This window comes from Girardinichthys multiradiatus, chromosome 1, assembly GCF_021462225.1.
Source record: "Girardinichthys multiradiatus isolate DD_20200921_A chromosome 1, DD_fGirMul_XY1, whole genome shotgun sequence".
Taxonomy (NCBI): Eukaryota; Metazoa; Chordata; class Actinopteri; order Cyprinodontiformes; family Goodeidae; genus Girardinichthys; species Girardinichthys multiradiatus.
Genome location: NC_061794.1, coordinates 9,545,194 through 9,571,393, shown reverse-complemented (window position 1 = coordinate 9,571,393; position 26,200 = coordinate 9,545,194). Strand labels below are relative to the sequence as shown.

The following is a 26,200-nucleotide window of genomic DNA, read 5'->3' as shown; positions in this document are numbered from 1 at the left end:
ATATTGCAGATGAGGCCCTATTTAGCAAGCACTCTAGGTCCTGCATGTACCTTTAGGTATGATTAATACAAATAAGAATGTGTGTATGACCGCTGGCGGCATGCTACGGCCGATTACAGCGTGAACAGAATGAGCTGTGCTGTAAACACAGCAGAACTAATGGTGGCTTCAGTCGTTGCATTAGCAGAGCTTTAGCTTAAGCATTAGCAGCTAAGATAATGGAGATACAATTTAGCAAGTTTATAGGGACTATGGAGACTTATTTTATGCAGGTCAGTGAGAGGATATGAATTGAAAACACATAAAACGAAATAAGCTCATTGTATGAGTAAAGTGAGTCTTTATAAGTCGTTAAACTAGTTGTAGCATTAGGTTCAGTGGCCTGTTAGCACTCATGCAGTTAAGCCCTACAAACAAAGCAAAACACAATAAAATAAACAATATTTAAATTGTTTTATCCTATACCAATTTCCTCTGACCAGAGACAATCTCTTACTTGAACCATTCTGATGAACAGGAGGGCATCCGTTAGGGTCACTGAGTTGTGCGGCTGCCGCTCTCGGTCCAGAGGCTGGGGTGAAAGTCGGCTTGGACTGGAACTGCGGTTTCACAGCAGTGATCTTCATTAGGCAGTGGGGAAAACTGCTTTGTCCATGTAATTAGGGAGACTGTCTCCTCTTGGCTAATCTATTATTTTTTTCAGATCTTTTTCTGCATGCGCTCTCGGCCAGTGTACGGTCACTCATACACAAACATTTGACCGTACTTTACTTTGGATCCAAGGTTTCTTTGGTGATGCACTCTTTTGCTTGGCCAGCGAGATCAAAATGTTCACGATCAAAACGTTCATGTTCGTAGGATTTTGGTAATTTTTCACAGGCACAAACCCACACCTTCAAGTCTGCTGCTCAACCCATAAATGCATTTTCTTGACAATTGTGGCACCATTTAAAGGGAAATAAACAGGCTTTCCAAAGGTATAAGATTTACTGATAAAAAGCATTGTCACAACAAATAGATCCACTAAACACAAATTCCCTGCCTTCCATTTTGTGCTGTTTGAATGCAGACTGTCCACACCCACATTTCCAGCTTCATATGAGATCCTCAATATTATTGACATTTTCATTCTACTTGTTGTTCCTCAACTTATGACTCTTTGTGTTATTGTATTTGTTAGGTAGGGGTTTATCAAGCTGCAAACCTTACCAAGTTGAACTGTACTGTTGTGTGGATTGCAATGACAATATTATTCTCATGGTTTTCCTGAGCAGGGACAAGGAAGCTGGTCAGAGTTGATGGATGGAGATGAATACATTAGAAATGTGCTGTAGGTGTTCATGACACAAACAGCACCTTACAAAGAACACAGTGACAAAGACTGTTCAAGGTAGCACTGCTGTGCCTGTATTCTGATGCCTCATGCGGTCCAGAAAGTCTGAACACAAAATAACAAGGACTTGGCATCTATAGCAGTGAGTTCATAACAAAGTTAAAGTGATGCCTGGAAAGGGAAGGGTTGCACTTCGCTACTGTATCCAACCCCACTGTCCTGCTTGCCTACATATAGTCTGTAACAAAACATTGTAGCCATAATTCTCTAGCTTTGTTTAGCTGAGTCGAAATGTACCAACGACCACTAAATATAATTCCATTTTGATTTAGAAAAAACTGCTTTTACAATACATAAACAGAAATAAATGGTTACAGTTATTTATGAGCTATAGAAAAGTTGATAAAAAGTTTCATGCTTACTGTATGTAAAATAAAAGACTTACGTGGATCATCAGAACAACTACCACATCTCATACTCTGTTCACACACCAATATAAACATGTTTTCCCCCAACAAACAAGCAGAAAATGGCAATTAATTTGTTTCCCATTGTTAGTGGTACACTGTTTACCCTGTCAGATGAGCAGATGAGAGCAAAACTAAACGCTACAGCGCTGAGACAAAATATCCCCTCCCTCTGCTTTTGCTTTTAGTTTTAATATCAGATAACCTGAGTTATGCTGAAAATTATCATTTAATTTATGAAGGGAAAACAGTTATCCAGACCAACCTGTTCCTATGTGAAAAAGTGATTGGTCCCCTTGCAAAATCATGAATTAACAGTGATGAAGCACATGTTTTACCAGTTTCACTAGTAACAGCCAGGCTTGATAACTGCCAAACCTGTGGGATCAAGACGTCACTTAAACAGAACCTGTTTCACGACATAAAGAAGGCCACAAGATCTGAAAAAGCAGGAAATCATGTCCTGATCTCGGTCCAAACCTTCAAACACCTCACTAACAGCTTTCACTTTTCTTAACTTTCTCAGAGCAATATAGTAGCGATATGGTGCATTCACTAATCAGAAAAGGTTTGATCTTTGAGTATCTGACCACCAAGTGATAAAACCAAAGAATTTATGGACCAAAAAAAAGAGTATGAGTGGTGGGACCTAATAATGGACAAGCCTAAAAGTTGTCAGATTCCAGCTATCAGCAGAGTTTTTTAGTTCATGTCTAGTAAAAACCATGATATTTGGGCTAATTTTACAGAAAACGAGTATTATAGTAGAATTTGTAAAGTGGTCTGATATCAAACTAGGGCCGCAAGAAGAACATAAAACTGTAATAATATTGGTTAATATTGCGATGATGATATCAATTGTGATTAACCGCATTTTCCATTTCCCTCCTGTTTTTCCATCATTATGATGACCCTGCCACTACCCGAACTATGGCCTGCACAGACCACAGACAGAAACAAAAAAGGAAATAAAAAGGGGAAAAATTAACAGGCAATATTAAGGTTGATAAACTAACCTGTACGTTGTCCAGCACCATGCCAGCCATCACCATCCCCATCCCGGCCAGCAGATAGGGGAAAAGTACCTGAAGACCGATCGCTATGGCCGATTCCTCCTCCACTTCGGCGATGGACACTTTAGGCCTCTCCTCAAGCAGCTTTTTAGGAGAAGGCGGTTGAAGACAGGATGATATGAGATCATCATCTGCATCTAAGATGTCTTGAAGATGAGCGCTGGGACTCCCACCAGGACCCTTCCCCTTGGAGCGGGACTTTTTGTTCTTCTTCCTGTGCCGGGCCTGTTGTGGTTTATCATCACCGGGCATGGCGGCTGTATTGGTTTTCACAAGGCAGGTTGGTTTGATTTAATCTAAACGACACAAGATACAATGAGATGTCAGTGCGTAAGATACAAGACTTTAAAAAGCTCCTTTATGCCAACAAATGCTACATGACTATGTGATGAAAATATGGAAAAACAAACTAACGAAGTGTACCACGACTAAGGTTCATCAGTCTTCTAATTGTATTTAACAAATGCTGGAGTTCAATACTTCCTACTGCGTTCTAAACACAAATATCTGTATTTTAAGCCGTCGGCATTGGTTTACTCTTTAAGCTTCCCAGTGGCAGCAACATGTCCCCATTCCTCCAGAGGGGAAAGGTAGCAGCCTGATGTTTCTATTCAAAGCTCCTTATTAATTATTCTTCAGCAAGTATGACCACCTCTATAAAAGCAGCCGTTTTGCTGAGTAAAAAGTTCTGCACTAACATAATGCCAAGATGGAAATACAGCATATTGGCACAAATATACCAACTTTCAGGCACGGTGGTAGAGGGTTGATGATTTGAGCTTGTTTTGGAGTCACAGGACATGACTATCGACTCTCTGACTTTGGAGTCAATGAGTCACCCATGAACTCCTCTGTAGGAGGAGCACAGCATAAATTCTACATTAGATTTAAAAAAAAAAGCGATTGAAATTGGCCAATTTTGCCTTGAGTGGCTCTGATTGATGACTGGCAGGTAAAATACTGAAAAACACTGATGTTTATTTTTTATTTATTTTTGAAATACATCAAACCTAAAAGCTCCCAACATTTTTGGTCTATAAATGCATCAACCAATACCCAGTGTTGCCAGGTGTACGATGATTTGACCATTCCGTGAATGCGTGGTTGTAATCAGTCGTCATCAGCCTATCGCCAAAGTCTGTCGGAGATTTTTGTGAACCTCGAAGGCATCTGTGTCCGGATTCGGAAACAGATGCTGGAAATTACAGCCAATCGTGCATTTCTAAATGAGACCTACGAGTGACGTGAATGCGTTGGCCTCAGAACAACGGCCATGATTGGCTGAATAGTCCACTGCGCCCGCCCATGATAGAGGAATGAAAAAAAGAAAAGAAGAAGAAGCAGAGCCCGGCACTATGGGGCTGCAGCTGTTCCATACCGACGCTACAAGTGCCTGTTAGACGCTATTCAACACATCAACAGACTTGTTATTTTGGTTATGACGAGTGTACGATCATTTCCCTCAAAATACGATAATTTTATGCCTCTAGTACGATAATCCTACATTTCTCACCTGGTAACACTGCCAATACCAGACACTTTTTTTTAGATTAATAACGGCTCAGATAAAGTTTAGGGAGATATGCTTTGATGCATGAATTGGTTTTCTCTTGCAATTCCTTCAGTTTTGGTTGTATTCAAAAACTACTACCTCCATTAAAGATAACTGTTGATTTTTTAATGAAGTATAAACCATTGAAAAAAAACCATAATTGATCAGAATCGGGTAAGTTAGATCAAACAAAAATCGGCCAGAACAAAACGGCTGATCGTTGCGTCTCTATCAGATTACCTGCATAAGAAAAGTTTTGTAACGGCCCAGTAAAAGTCTCAGCCTGATTGAGATGCTGTGGCAGACCATTATGATGGCTGTGCATGAACCAATGTCTGCAGAAACAACTAAACCTACTTCAAGTTGTCGCAGTTAAAGGTGCTTCAATAAGATATTTGTTTTTCCCATTAATGCATAGACGAGAATGTTGAGTTTTTTCCCCGTTTCTCTACACTATTTTGGGTTTTGTGAAGATAATTCGATTATAATATACTGAATTGCATTTTATATTGAAACATTTCGTGTTTTTAATCAAAAATCCATATAGTTACCTGTTTTTGCATATGGGAAAAAAAGTTCCCAATTTATTCCCTGTCGGTTTAACAAAGAAAGAGGGACGTTTATCAGGCGAGATCAGGCACAGTTTCAGGACCTTCGCAATTTAATTACATATGAATGTTTTAAATGCCTGTTTTAGAACCTAACCTTTGAATTAATTTGTTCAAGCGAGATCCTGTTAGCAGTGCTAGATTTATTTATCGTTGATTCGTTAAAACGGCCAGAATGGGTTTAAACAGCGGAATTAAAACAGCAGTACACAGAGATGTCCACACGGAGTCCCAGCATTCTCACACGGTGTCCTAATTCATGTACAAGACCGCAAATCTTTACAAAAATCCCAGCGTAAATGTTTTCTGGTCCTGTCCATTTCTTCCCTGGAAGCAGCCATATGTACATCCCATAATACAGCTGTCACGGTAACAACAGTTACACAGCCTGGCGCCCTCTGATTGGAGCAGATTTGGAGTGAAAAATTGCTCCTCAACTTGTGCAGTTAGCGTGTCAGCTATGGTATGGCGAGCTGATTTATCATATCATCGCATGTATGTTTCTGTATTTTTCACAAACAAAATTCTGTCTACATTCTTTTACAAAGCCTCTTTTGCACAAATGTGAGCACAACATCCAAACAAACTGCACAATAAAATACAATTGTAAACGTTAAGATTAGTTTTTATTTGGTAATGCAATTTCAGAAATCTACAATCAGGTTTGGTCCATTGTAGATTCATAAAACCTAGAATATGATTTTAAATGTTATAAAAATTAGTAATTAGTAAACATAGGCATGCCTGCAAAATGAATAATATGTATATGTATTTTAAAAAAACGTTTTCTATACAGTATCTTGTGTCATATATTTTAATGCAAAACAGGTGAAATGAAAATTATAGCCAACAAAAACTATATTCAATTCAATTCAAAAATACTTTATTAATCCCAAAGGGAAATTAAATGTTGTTGTAGCTCATTATGAGGGTTTCCTCAAAGAACCGTTGTAGATGCTGATGGCAGGAAGGATCTCCTGTAGCGCTCCGTCTTACAGCAGATCTGAAGAAGCCTCTGACTGAAGACACTCTGTTGTTGTAGGACAGTCACATGAAGATGATGCTCAGGGTTCTCCATAATGTTCTTCATTTTATGAAGAATCTGTCTTTCCACAATGATCTCCAGAGGAGTCCCCAGAACAGAACCAGCCTTTTTTATCAGCTTGATGAGCTTTTTTAAGTCCCTGGTTTTGATGCTGCTTCCCCAGCAGATGATGGCAGAAGAGATCACACTCTCCACAACAGACTTATAGAAGATATGCAGCATCTTGCTGCAAACACCAAAGGACCTAAGCTTCCTCAAGAAGTACAGTCTGCTCTGTCCCTTCTTGTAGATGGCTTCACAGTTGCATCTCCACTCTAGTCTGTTGTCCAGGTGAACACCGAGGTATTTATACTCTTCCACCACCTCCATTTCTTCTCCCACGATAGAAATAGTTTTTGACTTATTCCTGTTTCTCTTAAAATCTACAATCATCTCCTTTGTTTTAGTCACGTTCAAAATTAGATGATTGTTTCCACACCATGCCACAAAGCGGTCCACCACCTTCCTGTACTCAGCTTCTTGTCCATCTCTGATCCACCCCACAACTGCAGAATCATCCGAATATTTCTGCAGATGACAGGAGTCTGTCTTGTACTGGAAGTCTGAGGTGTACAGTGAAAAGGAATGGTGAGAGTACCGTCCTCTGTGGTGCTCCTGTGCTGCTGACTACCTGGTTGGACTCATAACCCTTCAGTCTCACAAACTGTGGTCTGTTTGTCAGGTAGTCTTTGATCCAGGAGATTGTTGAGGCTTCCACCTGAGTCTTCTGGAGTTTCTGACAAAGCAAATCAGGTTGGATTGTATTAAATGCACTGGAGAAATCAAAGAACATGATCCTCACAGTGCTGCTGGCTTTGTCCAGATGACAGTGGGTCTATAGTCATTGAGGACTGATGGGTGAGTTTTCTTTGGTACCGGAACAAGACAGGAGGTCTTCCACAACACCGGAACCTTCTTCTGGGCCAGGCTAAGGTTGAAGAGGTGCTGCAGAATCCCACAGAGCTGCTCTGCACAGGCCTTCAGGACTCTAGGGCTGACATGATCTGGACCTGCAGCCTTATTCCGATTCAGTCTCTCCAGTTGCATCTTCACTTGACTTCTTGAGAAACACAGGTGGAAGGGGGAAGCAAATGAAGCATCAGCATCTTCTGATATGGTTGAAGGCAAACATGTAGAAGCAGAAGGGTCTAGGGCTGAGGTGGAAGATAAAAAATCTGAGGTGTTACTGGACAGCTGTGGGTCCTGTGGGTCAAAGGAAGGTGGAATGTCTGTTTGGCTGTGAGCAGGAGAGGAGGATGCAAAGCTTGTTTCTGAACTGAACCTATTGAAGAATGTGTTCAGTTCATTGGCTCTGTCCAGACCTTCATCAGTCCGATCATCCCTCTGCCTGAAGCCCGTGATCTTCATCCCTGTCCACACATCTCTGATATTGTTTTGCTGGAGCTTGCTCTCCAGTTTCTTCTTGTACACCTCATTGCTGTCTCTTATCTTGACTTTAAGTTGCTTCTGTAAACTCCTCAATAATTCTCTGTCTCCCTCTCTGAAGGCTCTTTTTTTCTTGTTAAGCAGGTTCTTCAGGTCACTGGTGATCCAAGGTTTGTTATTGGGGAAGCATCTCACAGTTCTGGTGGGGATGATGTTATCCACACAGAAGTTTATATAGTCGGTTACACACTCAGTCATGGCATTGATGTCCTCTCCATGTGGCTGGCACAGTGCGTCCCAGTCTGTAGCCTCAAAGCAACCTTGCAGAGCTTCTTCAGCTGCCTGTGACCATTTTCTCACAGTCCTCTTTATTACAGGTTGCCTCTGAACAAGGGGCTTATATTTTGAGCAGAGAAAAACAAGATTGTGATCTGATTTGCCTAGAGGAGGTCTTGCTGTCGAGATGTATGAGTCCTTGACATTTGCATAAAACAAATCCAATGTTTTGTTTTCTCTGGTAGAGCAGCTGACAAACTGTTGAAACGTTGGAAGTGTAGCAGAGAGTGAAGCATACAGGTCCTTCTCAAAATATTAGCATATTGTGATAAAGTTCATTATTTTCCATAATGTCATGATGAAAATTTAACATTCATATATTTTAGATTCATTGCACACTAACTGAAATATTTCAGGTCTTTTATTGTCTTAATACGGATGATTTTGGCATACAGCTCATGAAAACCCAAAATTCCTATCTCACAAAATTAGCATATCATTAAAAGGGTCTCTAAATGAGCTATGAACCTAATCATCTGAATCAACGAGTTAACTCTAAACACCTGCAAAAGATTCCTGAGGCCTTTAAAACTCCCAGCCTGGTTCATCACTCAAAACCCCAATCATGGGTAAGACTGCCGACCTGACTGCTGTCCAGAAGGCCACTATTGACACCCTCAAGCAAGAGGGTAAGACACAGAAATAATTTTCTGAACGAATAGGCTGTTCCCAGAGTGCTGTATCAAGGCATCTCAGTTGGAAGTCTGTGGGAAGGAAAAAATGTGGCAGAAAACGCTGCACAACGAGAAGAGGTGACCGGACCCTGAGGAAGATTGTGGAGAAGGGCCGATTCCAGACCTTGGAGGACCTGCGGAAGCAGTGGACTGAGTCTGGAGTAGAAACATCCAGAGCCACCGTGCACAGGCGTGTGCAGGAAATGGGCTACAGGTGCTGCATTCCCCAGACCCGGGCTACAGGGAAGCAGCACTGGACTGTTGCTCAGTGATCCAAAGTACTTTTTTCGGATGAAAGCAAATTCTGCATGTCATTCGGAAATCAAGGTGCCAGAGTCTGGAGGAAGACTGGGGAGAAGGAAATGCCAAAATGCCAGAAGTCCAGTGTCAAGTACCCACAGTCAGTGATGGTCTGGGGTGCCGTGTCAGCTGCTGGTGTTGGTCCACTGTGTTTTATCAAGGGCAGGGTCAATGCAGCTAGCTATCAGGAGATTTTGGAGCACTTCATGCTTCCACCTGCTGAAAAGCTTTATGGAGATGAAGGTTTCATTTTTCAGCACAATCTGGCACCTGCTCACAGTGTCAAAACCACTGGTAAATGGTTTACTGACCATGGTATCACTGTGCTCATTTGGCCTGCCAACTCTCCTGACCTGAACCCCATAGAGAATCTGTGGGATATTGTGAAGAGAACGTTGAGAGACTCAAGACCCAACACTCTGGATGAGCTAAAGGCCGCTATCGAAGCATCCTGGGCCTCCATAAGACCTCAGCAGTGCCACAGGCTGATTGCCTCCATGCCACGCCGCATTGAAGCAGTCATTTCTGCAAAAGGATTCCCGAACAAGTATTGAGTGCATAACTGTACATGATTATTTGAAGGTTGACGTTTTTTGTATTAAAAACACTTTTCTTTTTTTGGTCGGATGAAATATGCTAATTTTGTGAGATAGGAATTTTGGGTTTTCATGAGCTGTATGTCAAAATCATCCGTATTAAGACAATAAAAGACCTGAAATATTTCAGTTAGTGTGCAATGAATCTAAAATATATGAATGTTAAATTTTCATCATGACATTATGGAAAATAATGAACTTTATCACAATATGCTAATATTTTGAGAAGGACCTGTAGTTAAAATCACCAGAAATTGCCACAAAAGCATTAGGATTTGTGTCTGTAGCTTAGCAACAACTGAGCTGATGGCATCACATGCAGTGTCGGCAACAGCGGAAGGTGGAACGTAAACTGTTACCAAAATAACACTGGTGAACTCTCTGGGTAAATAATATGGACGAAAACTTACTGCCAACAGTTCAATATCTGGACTGCAGAGATGACACTTCACAGTTACATGTCCTGGATTACACCATCTGTTGTTCACAAGTACTGCCAGTCCACCTCCTTTACATTTGTCGCTCCTCTTTAAATCTCTGTCTGCTCGTATGATTAAAAAGCCCGGCAGAGAGACGCTGGAGTCTGGGATATCATCCTGCAGCCATGTCTCAGTAAAACACATAATACTGCATGCCCAGTACTATGGCTGGGTCCTTTGTAGGGCTTGGACTTCATCCAACTTGTTTGCCAATGATCTCACATTGCCCATCATAATTGACGGAAGAGATGGTTTGAACTTCCTCCTTCTCTCTCTTCTCTTAGCTGCTGCTCTTCATCCACGGCATCTCCTGTTCAACTCATCAGGGATTTGGGGTTGTAGTTGAAGTATTATTTGAGCTTTTGAGATATTAATCAGCTGCTCCCGGTTGTAAGAAACAACCCTGTTGCCATGGCAATGCATCATAACAAATGTACAAAAATAGAAAGTATTAAGAAAAATCCTCCAAGCTGCACAGCATCCGACACGGAGTGGACAATCGTCCAAAAAAAATCAACTGTATCCACCACAACAGGAATAGTTCCCAAAAAAGAATAAATGATAATCAAAGTAACAGAGCTACTCCAACCTGCTGCCACCTTGAGCGGCGCAATTCTAGAATATTGTATATATTGTTAATGTTTGTGGTAAATCAAATGAGGCCTTTACAACACATAGAAGACATCTTGCTGGATTTTGGAAATTGAACAGTGACAAAACTGATTTTACTGTGCAGCGTTCCTTGAGATGGCAGATGGCAGTCGGACTTGCTGCTAGTGTAGGTTGCTGTAAATGAAATAAAAAAATAAACATTTTGACACATATGACAGAGATATGTGGCATATGTGTCTAATCTTATTTAGTTTTGTTTGTTTTTTTTTGGGGGGGGGGGGGGGGGGAATTTAGGACAAACTAAACTATTGATATCTGCAAAATCATTAATCTCTACCTATTACATGCTAAAATAGTTGGACACTTTTAGGGTATCTTAGTTTCTCCATAAACTGACTATGCCCTATAATGGTTAATCAAAGAAATATCAATTGGATCGATTGAATATAAAATATGACACAGTCTGTCATTTTTTATTTTTATTTTGTCAAGATGAATTCTACTACTAATATACAAAAAAGGCATTAGGCAATAAAAATGTTTTTATTATATGCTATAATGGCTTGCCAAAGGGAGGGCTTTGACTAGTTTGCTCAAATCCAAGAACGTACGTGCACCTTGACCACAATGAGTGATACAAACACAGCAGAACTTTTAAAATGCCAACAAAAACATTGTTTTGAATGAAAGCACCTTTATGTAATGCTTTCGCTAGTCACTATATAGCACAACATTGTTGAGTAGATCAAAAGTGTACATGATATGTGTAATTTACTTTCAGGATTAATCAAACTGTTCTGTGAAGGCTTACAACATTTGCTAGAGAACATTCTAGAACAAGGAGCATCATGAAGACCAAGGAACACTGCAGACAGATCAGGAAGAAAGTTTAAAGCAAGGTTCACTCCATCGTCTAAAAATGGAAAAAATATGGCGAAACTGCAAACCGGCTAAGACATCAACCTAAACTGACAAGCTAGGCAAGGAGAGCATTCTCTAGAGGAGCTGCAGAGTTCCACAGCACAGGTGGGAGAATCAGTTGGAAGTTATTGTTGAAAGAAAGCTAAAGGATGTGCCATTGCAGTTTTCCACACGCCATATAGAGGACACAGCAAACGTGGAAGAAGGGGCTCTGGTCAAAATGTAACTTTGGTCAACATGTAAAATGCTATGTGTGGTGGAAATCTAACACTGCACATCATACTAAAAAAACACAACCTCAAGGTCAAACAGGGTTTTGTCAGCATTATGCTGTGGGGAATATTACCTAAATATTCAATGAAAAATATCAGGAACAATTTTAAGACATTGTATAGTGTAATCTAATGATAAGCACATAGACTCTTTTGGCCCCCATGTGTCAACGTATATTCATGTCAAGAATCATAGTGACTGTATACAACCTAACAACCTTGGGCTCCATGTCGATCAGTGGATCCAATACATGAAAACCATTAAATGTATAAGAAGAAACAGCAATGACTAAATTCTCCAATGACATGTATGCATGTAGTATTCTACATATTACCTAACCATGCTTGCTGCAGTGTCACTGCTCTTAGACTGTAACACAACGCTCAGTCAACATGCGTTCAACAACGTATTGCTAAAGCTTCCACTAGTTCTGTCTCTGCTTAAAAGGAAACATGGCTAAAACTGTCTACACACAAATTCCTAATACAGCTTTGCTTTAGTTGAAACAGTTCTGGTTTCATTGATCAGTCCTACCTTTTGTCTTCAGATTTTGCTCGTCAAACTGAGTCTGTGCTAAGTCGGGTTGGGTCCAAGCTCCCAGAAATAACTCTGTATGCCTGCTATGCTCTGTGTGTATATCTCTTTATCTAAATTAAGGTTGTCTGTATGGTCTGATTTCCATTTTCTGATGTATGTTTGTATAGTAGGCCCTTTGTGTGTGCATGTGCAGTGTATAAGCTAGTGTGCATGCATCATGAGGCACCTTCTTAAATTACATGGCATTAGCAGATAAGGTTATCCCCCTGCCCTGCTGTCTCCTTCCATCTCTTGTAGGCAGGCTGATGGCAGCAGACAGCTGGAACATTTCACTGTTTCATTCATTAAAACGTTATTATAAATGTATGATTTGGAGTTAGTTAAAACTCTAAAAGCTCAAAGGAACAATATTTATTTCTCCTAAAGTATGATTCAACTAACCCTTTCATGCATATATTATGTTTCTTTTCTAGAGGACACAAGCACCTATAAGGCTGTCACACCGCTAACTGGCAAGTGATTATCTGCTTGTTTCAAGAAGTTGTTTGTGTCAAAGTAATGCACTAGCATTGTGGCTTGTATGCAAGTACAGGTCCTTCTCAAAATATTAGCATATTGTGATAAAGTTCATTATTTTCCATAATGTCATGATGAAAATGTAACATTCATATATTTTAGATTCATTGCACACTAACTGAAATATTTCAGGTCTTTTATTGTCTTAATACGGATGATTTTGGCATACAGCTCATGAAAACCCAAAATTACAGAATTAGCATATCATTAAAAGGGTCTCTAAACGAGCTATGAACCTAATCATCTGAATCAACGAGTTAACTCTAAACACCTGCAAAAGATTCCTGAGGCCTTTAAAACTCCCAGCCTGGTTCATCACTCAAAACCCCAATCATGGGTAAGACTGCCGACCTGACTGCTGTCCAGAAGGCCACTATTGACACCCTCAAGCAAGAGGGTAAGACACAGAAAGAAATTTCTGAACGAATAGGCTGTTCCCAGAGTGCTGTATCAAGGCACCTCAGTGGGAAGTCTGTGGGAAGGAAAAAGTGTGGCAGAAAACGCTGCACAACGAGAAGAGGTGACCGGACCCCGAGGAAGATTGTGGAGAAGGGCCGATTCCAGACCCTGGGGGACCTGCGGAAGCAGTGGACTGAGTCTGGAGTAGAAACATCCAGAACCACCGTGCACAGGCGTGTGCAGGAAATGGGCTACAGGTGCCACATTCCCCAGATCTGTGCTACAGAGAAGCTGCACTGGACTGTTGCTCAGTGGTCCAAAGTACTTTTTTTGGATGAAAGCAAATTCTGCATGTCATTCAGAAATCAAGGTGCCAGAGTCTGGAGGAAGACTGGGGAGAAGGAAATGCCAAAATGCCAGAAGTCCAGTGTCAAGTACCCACAGTCAGTGATGGTCTGGGGTGCCGTGTCAGCTGCTGGTGTTGGTCCACTGTGTTTTATCAAGGGCAGGGTCAATGCAGCTAGCTATCAGGAGATTTTGGAGCACTTCATGCTTCCATCTGCTGAAAAGCTTTATGGAGATGAAGATTTCATTTTTCAGCACGACCTGGCACCTGCTCACAGTGCCAAAACCACTGGTAAATGGTTTACTGACCATGGTATCACTGTGCTCAATTGGCCTGCCAACTCTCCTGACCTGAACCCCATAGAGAATCTGTGGGATATTGTGAAGAGAACGTTGAGAGACTCAAGACCCAACACTCTGGATGAGCTAAAGGCTGCTATCGAAGCATCCTGGGCCTCCATAAGACCTCAGCAGTGCCACAGGCTGATTGCCTCCATGCCACGCCGCATTGAAGCAGTCATTTCTGCAAAAGGATTCCCGACCAAGTATTGAGTGCATAACTGTACATGATTATTTGAAGGTTGACGTTTTTTGTATTAAAAACACTTTTCTTTTATCGGTCGGATGAAATATGCTAATTTTGTGAGATAGGAATTTTGGGTTTTAATGAGCTGTATGCCAAAATCATCCGTATTAAGACAATAAAAGACCTGAAATATTTCAGTTAGTGTGCAATGAATCTAAAATATATGAATGTTACATTTTCATCATGACATTATGGAAAATAATGAACTTTATCACAATATGCTAATATTTTGAGAAGGACCTGTATAGCCACAAACCCACTCATTTCATAAGGAAATGCATTCTGAATGTGCATTTTAGTACCACTTTGCAGAATTGGGATAAAAGCAATTATCTAATGTATACCTGCAAGACTTCAATATGTGATCAATTAATTAAGAGACATCCTTCCACTAGTGATGTTTTAACATGGGTCATGGAAAGAAAAGGTGCAATCTGTTGGAAAGAATATTAGAGATATCAATCCTAAAGGCGATATTTATGTGACAACAGATGTTGATGTTAAAAGTATTCAGATTCATGGGACTGTAGTCAGCCTGCCAGCATATGGACCCACGAGGAAATACAACTTTAGTTCGATCAGAAAGATTACAGATTGTAGAAGAAGAACCAAAATCCTTGAACCTAAACTCCAAAGTTAAGACATGTCACTTTCTGATTGGACCATCTGTTGCTTTTTGAACCATAATGGACTCCATAGAAGAAGACATTGGAAGGCTCCACTACTGACAAAAACACACACAAATAACAAATTGTATGTTGAGAAGTCACAAAATTTCTGAGAGAAAACCTTTAGACTGATGAGACAGAACTGGAGATTTTTGGCTCATCACATCACCTCTATGTTCAGATGAGGAAAAGTATGTTCTCAAAGATAGGTTCATCACATCCTATGAAACATGGAAGTAACATGGTTTTGTTTCGGGGCTTCTTGGCTGCGTTCAACACTGGGAACCTTAAATCTGTGCAAGGCATAATGACACACTGCCAAACGTCAGAAACATCGGCCTCATTGGCAGGTCAATATTTTACTTGACATGAGAATGAACCAAGCCATACAACTTAAAGCACTCAAAAATGTCCAGAGAGAACACAAGACAAAACAAAACATTGTACTGTTGTTATGAATATGCCACTGGCTTGTTTTTAATACTAAACGGTATTTTTCAGATCACAACAATATTATTGTCATGGTTTGATTCAGTTTCCTGACTCACATGCAGATTCAAGAGACACAGGAGGAAGTTTAAAGGATTTATTTAAAACGTCTTTCAGTCGGTGATGTGACTTTACATATAAACACACACGAGGTCGGTCGCAGCATTCTGGCTGGCTGGTGTCTGGAGAGAAGAGAATGAGTTAGGCAAAGGAATACTCAAAGCTTGGGATATTGTTTAATAACCTAACTTTGCTTTACACTTTCTCCCTGACTTGTCTGCTGTGTTCCTTGGTCTTTATGATGCTGTTTGTTCACTAATGTTTTCTAACAAAGCTGTGAGGCTCTCACAGAACAGCAGCATTTGTCCCCAGATTAAATTACACACTTTATTAGATAATTTGGTGATTTCTGAAGGTAATTAGTTTTACTGAACTTTATTTAGAGGTGTGAGGGTAGAGGGGTGAGGTTTTGGGTAAAAATACCAGCCAGATATTCCAAAATTTTATTTGTAAGACATTTTGAAACCTATGTATCCTTTTCCTTGCACTGCACAACGAACACTATGTTGTTTTGGGATCTTAAAAACTCCCAATGAAATACACTGAAGATTTTGGTGTAATGTGACAAAAATAGGGAGAAGAAAATTCAAGGGGTATGAAGACTTTTCTAGTCTGAGGCTTATACTTGTAGTGAATTCTATGGGAAGAAACTTGTGCCATCAGAAACTGAATTTCTCAGACTGAATCTGTATTTGTGTAATTTGAAATTAAATGCATTGGTTTGAAAATGAATTTCACTTAATTGAAACTGAATTTATTGGTTTGAAAGTGAATTTATTTGCTCTGAAATTTTACTTTTACTTTCAGTTCTAAAAATCAATTTCAGTTCTAAAATTCAGTTTTTTGTGTCACACATCTGGGTCCTTGAAGCCACAGATTAATCAAACAGAGATTCACTGGTTTATGGATGTCATTCTCTATTGCTGTGTCCAAATTGAGGGGCTGCATTCTTTGAATGACGCATTTGTTGGCCGATTACGTCTTTGTCAGGCAAAGAAGTCTACAGCTTCGCAGGGTCCTCCAAATAGAAATGCATCCTTCTTTTCCCCAGATATGAAGGATCGGTCCGGTGTATCCTTCGTGGGCCACCCTATCCGATGATTCATTGCGGGTCAAAGTAGATTGTGCTAACGGAAGTAGCAAAGCCTGGAGGAGAGGTAAAAGCTGTGAACAAAGTTGGATATTTTGCGCTTTCTGTGGAACAAAATGAACTTGTTTTTAGACTAGAATGTAGCTGTGTAAACCTGAAATATCTGCTTGGTTTATCAAGATTTCGCTTAATTCCACACGTGCTCCGACGTGTTCGGAGACGTCCGCTTCTGCTGCCCTGACACCGGGCTCACAGCCAGCTCGCCTCGCCAGCGCACAGCTGACTGGGGGGTTGAGGTGTGAAGAACCCCGAGAGAACAGCTGACTCCCGGCACGTTGTTTTCAAGCTCCTGCTGGGTTTCCCCAATGGGTGGAAGTTAAACAGATATAATTCAGTCAGATGAATTCTAATATTGATGTTTGGTTCTTTCATTTTTATGCTCTACAAATAAACTGATTTAAACGTTGTTCCTAAAGTTAATATGTTAGTGTTTAAATTGTTAAATTTTTACAAATAGATTTTTATACATATTTTTTAATCTATGAACACAAAACTTTAACAATTTAAATGACTGAATAATGAACAAGATTATAAAACAAGAAAATAAGCCATTAGGGCTCCATTTGTTCGGCTTCACAGCTCTGTGCTTCACGCTATCACTGTTGCTAGTTAACAGAAATAACGCTGAGGTAAAGGCAGGGGAAACGCAGACCAACGTAACACTGGTGGCACCATGCTGATCTGGCATGTTTAGCTAATAGCTACAGGTAGCATAAGTGTTGCTGTTTGACCATCATTTGTTTACATGATCTCTTATAGATGGTCATTTGACAAGGTGATGGACATCCGCTAAGCTCATGTATGCTGCACTGCCCCAGCTCAAAATGCTGTAAAGGAAGTTTAACCTGATGTGAAACGTAAATCGATGAATTTGTGTTTGATTAATCTATGGCTATCCTCATTTTTGTGTGACACAAAAAACTGAATTTTAGAACTGAAAGTGAAAGTAGGCAAACTGAATTTTCAAAACAACGAAATACATTTTCAATGCAAATTAATTCAGTTTCAAATAATTTAATTCAGGTTTCAAACCAATAAATTCAGTTTCAAACCATTATATTCAGTTTCAAATCAATGCATTTAATTTCAAATTACACAAATACAGATTCAGTTTCTAATGGCACAAGTTTCTTCCCATAGAATTCTAGGATGGCATGTCTTAGTTTTACTTACTAGCAGTGCGCAACTCCTCCACTAGATGTCAGCACAGATCAAATAGTAACAAACATTAAATTGTAACTGCAAAAGACGCCAGAGCTAAAATAAAATCTTTGCTTTTATAGGCTTGCTGCTCACTCCCACAGTCAAAACAAAGAAGCTTTTAGAAATACACAGCTGTTAGACACGGTCTATGAGACAAGTAGTTTTACAAGACATTTGGGATAAAAAAAAAAGCAAGTGCTATGAGACTTTGAAACATACCTTCTATGTGCCATTCTGCTAGTTTGGTTTGTCTGTTACAGGCTTTAAGTCTGGGTCCTATTTATTTTAGGTTTACAGTAACATGAGCCATGCTGTAGTTAGTGAATCCTTCATCTGTCATTGTGAAGTTGGAAAGCTCCTGGAGCTTATAAAGATCAGCTATAAAGTCCCGTAAAGTTGACTTTTCAGCTCCTATCGACTATAATCAAAACCAGGACTGAATCCTTTTGCCTATAGATTCTGTATTGTGTGTGAGTGTAAGTGGTTTTCTTTATGTGCGCAGCATAAAATTTGTGGGTTTCCTTGGCCTCAGATTATAATGGCAGGGTTAGACTTGACATTTTCAGAGCTTTAAATCATCTTTTCTTCCAAACATAATGCAGAGGCATGCTTAGACAAGCACGCTGGAAATACCTTTATATCTCTTGTTTCAAGAAAATTGTGTTAAGTTTCACCTAAAAAGAGATTACAAGGAAGCCTCTGATCTTAGGAAAAGATTTCCACAAAAAAACAAAGGAAAAACAGCATTTGGAGAACAGTATCACTGTTAAACTGAAAAGCACAAAAACACTCAATGGCAGCTTGCCACCTGCAGAGGCACACAGTGGAAGACTGAGATGTAGATGAACAGACAGGTCTAGCCAGTTAAATAGTAGTGTTTAGAAAAAAAAAATCACCATATGGTTACAGGGTTTTGTATCAAAACACGCTTATCAGTCTTAACATAGAATCACTTCAACACTTTGATAGCACTTTGGCTGTTGGGGAACTTTTAAGATGCTTCTTTACACTCTGAAACTGATGGACTTTTTTCTTTATCCCAAATACAGGGTTTATGCTCTTAAGATAGAGGTTGAGTAGTTTTAACCAAATATTGGGTCAAAAACTGTGACTGTTGGGTTAGAGAAGAGACTAGAAGAAGCCTCAACAGCCTTCACTTTTCACAAGGTTTATTAGTATGGAACATTCTTGCAGAGGAGCATTTGTGAGGTCCGACACTGATGTTGAATGACAAGCCCTTTTTCAGTCTTTGCTCTAATGCATCGCAAATGTACAAGGGTTGGACAATGAAACTGAAACTCCTGGTTTTAGACCACAATAATTTAATAATGCCTAACTCGCCTAGATCTGGTGACTGTGCAGGCCATGGGAGATGTTCAACTTCACTTTCATGTTCATCAAACCAATCTTTCACCAGTCTTTCTGTGTGTATTGGTGCATTGTCATCCTGATACACGGCACCGCCTTCAGGATACAATGTTTGAACCATTGGATGCACATGGTCCTCAAGAATGGTTCGGTAGTCCTTCTCAGTGACGCACCCATCTAGCACAAGTATTGGGCCAAGGAAATGCCATGATATGGCAGCCCAAACCATCACTGATCCACCCCCATGCTTCACTCTGGGCATGCAACAGTCTGGGTGGTACGCTTCTTTGGGGTTTCTCCACACCATAACTCTCCTGTGGAGCTCCCGACAGACAGTTCTGGTGGAAACAGGAGAGTTGAGGTGCACATTTAATTCTGCCATGATTTGGGCAGCCGTGGTTTTATGTTTTTTGGATACAATCCGGGTTAGAACCCGAACATCCCTTTCAGACAGCTTCCTCTTGCGTCCACAGTTAATCCTGTTGGATGTGGTTCGTCCTTCTTGGTGGTATGCTGACATTACCCTGGATACCGTGGCTCTTGGTACATCACAAAGACTTGCTGTCTTGATCACAGATGCGCCAGCAAGACGTGCACCAACAATTTGTCCTCTTTTGAACTCTGGTATGTCACCCATAATGTTGTGTGCATTTCAATATTTTGAGCAAAATTGTGCTCTTACCCTGCTAATTGAACCTTCACACTCTGCTCTTACTGGTGCAATGTGCAATCAATGAAGACTGGCTACCAGGCGGGTCCAATTTAGCCATGAAACCTCCCACACTAAAATGACAGGTGTTTCAGTTTCATTGTCCAACCCCTGTACCTTGTCAGGTTGAGGTCATGAGGTTATGGGCGGGAGGCGGGGAACACCCTGGATAGGTCGCCAATCCATCGCAGGACAACACACAAACAGCCACGCACACACTCATTCACACACCCAAGGGCAATTTAGAGAGACCAATTAACCTAACAGGCATATCTTTGGACCCTAGGAGGAAGCCAAAGTAGCCGGTGAGAACCCATGCATGCACGGGGAGAACATGCAAACTACATAGAAAGACCCTCGGCCGGGAGTCAAACTCAGGACTTTCTTGCTGCATGGCAACAGTGCTACCAACTGCGCCACAGTCCAGCCCAAGACAGAGACAATGGTCCATAAATCCCAAGAACATCTCTCCAATGCTCTAGTTTCCAGTGGTGTTGTGCTTGGTGATGTGGGGCTTGAAAGCAACCGTTTGGCTGGTACAACCCATTTCATGAAGCTCTCTACATATTGCTCTATAGCTAATTCAAACACCACATGAAATCTGGAGGTCTGCGGCTATCAACTCTGCAAGAAGTTGGTGACCTCTGTGCACCCTGCGCTTTGACATCTGTTGATACCGTTCTGTCATTTTAGTTAGGCCTAAGACTTTGTGGCTGAGTTGAATGATTAGTATCGAGGAAATTTCAGGACTGGATCTTATGCACAGGCAACATCCTATCATGGTACCACTCTGGAAACTCCTGAGAGATACTCATTTTACACATAGTTGTAGAATCACTCTGCCTGGCCCAGGTGCTGGATTTCATATACCTGTGGACTTGGAAGTGACTTGTACTTGAATTCAATGACTGGGAAAGGTGACTGTATTTGATTATATATTGTCTTTTAATTTGTAGTTTGCTACTAATTGTGTTTCATCATTATTTTTTTTAGCTGTGCTATTTTATTAATCAGTTTGAATTTGGGGTTTTAGGCAAAGATTAACTGAGAAGAATGAAAAGAAATAAATGATTTTATGATGAGTATACATTTTGTTATTCAGTTGTTCTTTAATGAAAGTGTTATTAGACATTATGAGGTTGTTTTCTTAATTTAAGCTAAAAATAATAATCATTGAGCATGATGCTGGCGCAGTAGTAGAGCACACGGTCCATGTATAGAGAGGCTTCGGCCTTCGATGCGGTTGTCCCTTAGTTGGAATCCTGGCCATGGCGCCCTGTGCCGCATGTCTTCCCCCTCTCTTTACCCCATTTCCTGTCTGCCTACTTTCAAAGAAAAATGACAAAAAGAAGACCTTTAGTGCTGCAAAAACAAATCTTAAAAAAATAATACTAAACATTGAAACCCGCCATCACTGTTTTAATAATCCAGGTTAAAGAAATGTTATTTGTAACGCATTTTCTGTTAGACTTAGCGTTACACATCAGTCACTTTAATGTGTTTTTGAATCGAAAAACTAACCCATTATGTTGGATCAAATCCAAACCTCAACTATGTTGGGTTAAATCAACTCAGGCCAAGATCAGTTCATTTTTGACTGAGTACTGATTTAGCAAAATGACCTATATCTAATTATTTTTTAACCCAGAGTGTAGAGGAAATAAATCATGGATGGAGAATTTCACTTTATGGAATAATCACAAACCTTTAACTAAGCCAAGGATATCACATCTAATTATCAGTACAGTAAATAGTGTAACAGACTGACCCTTCTAATATATAAGGCCAGCACAGGCAGAAGGCAGATGAGAAGCAAAAAATAGGATTAAAATGGTATAATTCATATTCTCCATATTTGCCCATTTATATCACACTGTGTTCAAATGCAGAAAGTTAAACTCATACCCCTGGCAGAATTTGATTTAAAATGTTTTTTTAATCAATATGTTTACATTACATCAAATTTAAAATAACAGTCAAAATAAAAATATTGGTAAAGTAAAAATTTACTTTACACCTAAATATCCTTATGGTATGAATAATTTTGGGCTTAACCATTGATATTCTGTCTTGGCAGTGGCTTCTTTAACCTCAAAATCCAATATGGCTGCTTTATTTCTAGAACCCAGTGATAGCTACAATAATACCTTGTGTGTTTTGTAAAACATCTATCCTGTTTTAAAATATCCATCTACCTGTTAACTAGCTTCAATACAGTTTGATATAATTCACAGAAATGTTTTTTTATGTTGTGTTTCCAGCCTCATAACTGACACAACAAAAAGAAAACATTCAATTTCAGGTTTGAAATTGGAACGGTTACTTTAAAAGGTGATGTCATTCCCAGATCAATGTTGAAATTACAGGGTTAATGGAGGACAACCTCATTACAATCATGCAATGAGGTTACATAAGTGCCCAATTTATTTGTTAAACTCAAATCAGACCAACCAGTCTACTACCAATGGTCTGTTAATAATGCAAAAGCACTCAAGTCTACAGATTATCATTCTTTATTTGGATTGAAATATTCAGCTCATCTATTTTTTTTTTACATCCGCTGTACTTCCACCTTTTAAACATTTCACTTTTTAGTCATTTCCCACACAGACTGATAACCATGTGAAAGTGTCATGGTTGTCGGCTAAGGAAAGGACCCAAGTTCAGATATGAGTGGCGACTGAGAACTTTAATAATAAAATAAAAAAGCTTATAAATGTAGTGCCACAAGAAGAACTTAATATCTAGCATAGGTGGACAACAGTGGAACAGAGTATAACGGAAGAAACCAGGAATGAGTATAACAACCAGAGAACTTCTATACAGAGGGAAATGTGGGAAGAGGCATGGCAAACAGGTGTGAGCAATCAGGCGATGATGCCAAACAGCTGAGGCAGAAGAAAGCTGAAGAACTTAGTTGAGGATACTAATTGACACAGAGGAGCTAAATGAAGATAAATAAAACCCTGAGGAAATCTAATTGAGGAATTCTAAATGTACAAGGAAAACAAGAATGAATAGTGCACAAAGGAATGAACTAAAATGGCAACACAGAGAACATTAACCACAGGTAAATGAAGAAAACAAAGGCATCAAAGAAACTCAAACACCTAAGAATCATAGCAGAAACATTGCAACAGAAATAAAAGTAATGATGAATGTTTTTTTCAATTGAAGCACAAACATAAATTTGTAAAATAACTTATAAAGTGGCAGTGTGCCAAACTAATTGAAATTAGGTTTAAAATTTTAAACTTTACATAAGAAGTATAGCAATACTTTTACCCTTGGAATAAAATAATGGTCATTTAGCTTTTTTCTATCTATCCATTTTCTGCTTAATCCTTCCAGAATTACAGTCGAGCTGGTGCTCATCTTCACCAGTCAGTGGAAGAGGCAGAGTACCCCCTGGACATGTCCCCAGTCCATCTTAGAGCCAACACATACACACAATGGACAAAAAAACATTCACAAACACACTCACAATTAAGGACAATTTACAGTTGGCAGTTAACTTAAAACCAAAGTCTGCACCTCTATTCAGCCCTGTTCTTTTTTCTGTAGAGTCATCATAAGCACAGCATTGATATTCTCCATCTGACATCACTCTGTGGATCTAATTAGTCATCTGATTCCAAATATAACGATTAGCTCAAAAAGATTCTTAACAAGGGTTAGCTCCAAAGAAAAGTGTGCAGTACATGTTCAGCATTGATAGCAGGTGGGTATAGGCACAACTGTACATGCAGAAAGTGAAAATGTTAAAACAAGTGTCTTTTGAAATGAATAATAGGCTATGTTCACACTGCAGCTTGAAGTGACCCAAATCCGATTTTTTTGCCCGTATGCGACCTGTATCCAAACTTCAAATGTGACCTATGTCTGTATGGCCAGGTTGCATTCATCCGACCTGTACGTCATTGATACTCGACAAACGTCACTATCTTGGGTTCTGCTACGCGGAAGTGGGAAGAAAAATATGCACATAAGCACATAAAGGTTTCCTTTGTCCTTCAAAAATTATGAATGAAGTCTGTATCATTAAAGTCACTCACATCACTATCCCACCACTGCTGCCTTCGACTCCGAACCCACACGTTTCTCTGTACCAACGTTGCTACCACTGTCCCACAAAATGCCATGGCCAAAAATCTGGCTCTCTTTCTTTTCGATTTTCTTAAAAATACTGCGTTGTTAATATGCAGGCTCTGGTTGGAAAACAACTTAAATGCAGGCCAACCTTTCCATCCATTTTTACTTCCGCAAACACTAAGCAGGCTCGCCACATGTGACATCATTGCGTCGTCTACTGCGCACGTGGGACACTTGAGTTGTATGAATGCGTTCACACAGGAGATCACTACAAGTCACATTCATTTGGAAATGTGAACGACCACGCAAAAAAAAAAATCAGATTTCACCAAAAAATCGGAATTGAGCACTAAGACCTGCAGTGTGAACGTAGCCATAGATACAATGACACTTCTGTATAAAAAGAAAAACATCAAGGACAGACTTAAATTCAACATGTAGGTGGTAGAAGATTGGTGCATCCTCATTACACTTTATGGGCCACCTGGAAAATGATTAGTAAAGACAAAAAATGTAGCAAGGTACCAAGAGTTAAGCATCCTAATGAAATCCATGTGTTAGGATGCCTCTCATTCAAGAAAATTGGACTTAACACAAATCTGCCCAAGAACACTGCCACAAATAAAGTTGGATCAAAATGTCCTCCAACAGGAACTTCCTCCAACAATCCAGGTATAATCTGGTAATGATCTACATGTCACAAGGCAAGGGTGATAAAAAAAATGACCTGAAGATCAGATTATTAAAACTTTGGACCAAAGTTCTCTCATGAGCTAAATTGCACTGAGAACCTGTGGTCAGTTCTTAAAAACCAGGTGATTAGAAAGAACCTCACAAACTGTGAACCACAGTATTCTCCACACTGATATCCAGCATGCCAGAGACTAACAGAAATTATGATGAAGCATGATCATCACTATAGGTGAGAGTGGGGTAAGATGAGCCAGTGGGTAAGTTGACCTGTATCTAGGCAATTGTACACATTTGTTGTCATTTGACCATAAATGTTGCAAGCGTTACAGGTATTGGACCAGTACAATCACCATTACAGTTTATAATTTCTTTACAGGGGAAGATCAGGGTCTCTGTAAAACAGATAAGAACGAGACGGAGATGGTTACTGCTTGTGTCCGTCTTCATGCTACACTTCGGACTGGCTTTATTTATCATTCAGATAACAATTCAGTTCAACATTACAGTTGTCTGGTATTATGGTGCATTTACACATTCCAAATTCTACAGTAACACATACTTTCCCAATAACCTCTTCAATATCACCGTTTTAATATATTTAGACATTGCTTCTCTCCCTTTAATAGAAAACTAAGGTGGCACATCCCTTTAGCGAAAAGCCAATGTTGCACTTCTCTTTAGCAAATAGCTAATGTTGCACATTTCAGTCATCATTCCACAGCATTATGATACACAAGGACATTCTAAATACAGTCTGGAACATTCTAACTCGACTTTAAGAGTCTAAATACACTAACTTTAATTATCAATGTACAGGTAAGTAATCTCGAATATGAAATACAATAGAAACAAGCCCGGGCACGTTAGTTAGCGGCTAAGCTAGCATACCAACTTTCATTGGTTACCATTATAAATCGTTGTCTCTTCTGTTCCAACAGAACTTACGGGGGATATTGATTACTACAACACAAATGTGATTTGATAAAGCCCTATAACCGTATTTGTGGCATTTCATAGACATTACTCACCTGTAAAACAGATAAGAACGAGACGGAGATGGTTACTGCTTGTGTCCTTCTTCACGCTACACTTCAGACTAGCAAACAGGACACTCCGTCTCACTACTACCACCCGGTGGAGTACACCAATACTACACCCTAACTTCACATGCTTTCTCCCTATACTCCTATCAAAATACTAATAAAACAAAACTGTGACCACATATTTGTGTGTGTCACACAAGCACCCTTAATTTTGCTGTTCCTGTGATTGATATAAGCATGTGGCAATGTGGTATGTTTTCTCTACTAAAAATTGTTTTTTGCTTGTCAAAATATTTTTTTTTTACATTTTAGCTACACTCACCGGCCACTTTATAAGGTACACCTGTCCAATCACTCGTTAATGCAAATTTCTAGTCAGCCAATCACATGGCAGCAACTCAATGCATTTAGGCATGTAGACATAATCAAGACGATCTGCTGCAGTTCAAACCGAGCATCAGAATGGGGAAGAAACGTGATTTAAGTGACTTTGAATGTGGCATGGTTGTTGGTGCCAGACGGGCTGGTCTGAGTATTTCAGAAACTGCTGACCTACTGGAATTTTCACGCACTACCATATCTAGGTTT

General features: G+C 39.8%; 1 protein-coding gene and 1 long non-coding RNA gene across 3 annotated transcripts in view; both read right to left on the bottom strand.

The window, feature by feature from the left end:
• Window positions 1–12,417, bottom strand: part of LOC124856977 (solute carrier family 41 member 3-like) — a 48,931-nt gene extending 36,514 nt beyond the window's left edge. The window contains exons 1-3 of one of the 2 annotated variants that reach the window (XM_047348111.1): window positions 5,131–5,479; window positions 4,977–5,016; window positions 2,817–3,169 (exon numbers count right to left, since the gene is read on the bottom strand). In XM_047348111.1, coding sequence (XP_047204067.1) covers window positions 2,817–3,125 — 309 coding nt within the window. In that variant the 5' untranslated portion in view covers window positions 3,126–3,169; window positions 4,977–5,016; window positions 5,131–5,479. Of the gene's footprint in view, window positions 1–2,816; window positions 3,170–4,976; window positions 5,017–5,130; window positions 5,480–12,228 lie in introns of those variants that run through there. The other variant, XM_047348028.1, reaches the window with a different exon arrangement.
• Window positions 12,418–20,869: 8,452 nt separating this feature from the next.
• LOC124874601 lies at window positions 20,870–25,878 on the bottom strand. Its single transcript, XR_007039853.1, has 2 exons — window positions 25,598–25,878; window positions 20,870–21,109 (listed from the first exon to the last, which is right to left on the bottom strand). It is a non-coding gene; the product is annotated as an uncharacterized LOC124874601 (long non-coding RNA).
• Window positions 25,879–26,200: the final 322 nt, after the last annotated feature.